This window comes from Colobus angolensis, unplaced genomic scaffold, assembly GCF_000951035.1.
Source record: "Colobus angolensis palliatus isolate OR3802 unplaced genomic scaffold, Cang.pa_1.0 Scaffold14, whole genome shotgun sequence".
NCBI classification, from domain to species: Eukaryota; Metazoa; Chordata; class Mammalia; order Primates; family Cercopithecidae; genus Colobus; species Colobus angolensis.
The window spans coordinates 8,679,358-8,679,884 of NW_012114488.1; the positions used below are offsets into that span (position 1 = coordinate 8,679,358).

A 527-nucleotide genomic window follows, 5' to 3' on the forward strand; every position below is an offset into this window, starting at 1 on the left:
CTTTTCACTCAGAAAATACACCAAGATACAAAAGTAGAAAGAATAGAAAAGTCAGCCCCATGTGCACATTGCCCAGCTCCAGACCCAGGCCTGGCCTGCTTCTCATACAGAAGCTGACCTGAGGTCCATTTCATCTGGAAAGGCCAGTACATCTGTAAAGGATGATGACTTTAAAACATAACAGTATTCCCACGACCATGCCTTAAAAATGAATGTTAGTTATTCCTTAACACCATCCAAAAGTCAGTGTTTGCATTTCCTCAATTGTCTAGTAAGTTTCTTTTTCCAGTCAGTGTTTTAGAAATAATAATTCATCATGGCATCTACATTGCACAGGGTTGCTGCCTTCTAAGTTTCCTAATCTATGGCAAGGGTTGGCAAACTTTTTCTGAAAAAAAAACTAGATAGTAAATATTTTAGGCTTTGTGAACGTCTTACCTTTAAAGAATACTGGAGTTTTTCCCAGTAATGGGAGGGAAAAGTCCAAGATGCCGACTACCTGCAATAGTCTTTACCTGCAATACTCT

The 527-nt window shown here is 39.1% G+C and overlaps 1 protein-coding gene across 2 annotated transcripts in view; it reads right to left on the bottom strand.

The window, feature by feature from the left end:
* KIF25 (kinesin family member 25) overlaps nucleotides 1-134 on the bottom strand; it is a 17,456-nt gene extending 17,322 nt beyond the window's left edge. For both annotated transcript variants that reach the window (XM_011934931.1, XM_011934930.1), the window contains exon 1: nucleotides 68-134. In XM_011934931.1, coding sequence (XP_011790321.1) covers nucleotides 68-134 — 67 coding nt within the window. The remainder of the gene's footprint in view (nucleotides 1-67) is intronic.
* Nucleotides 135-527: the final 393 nt, after the last annotated feature.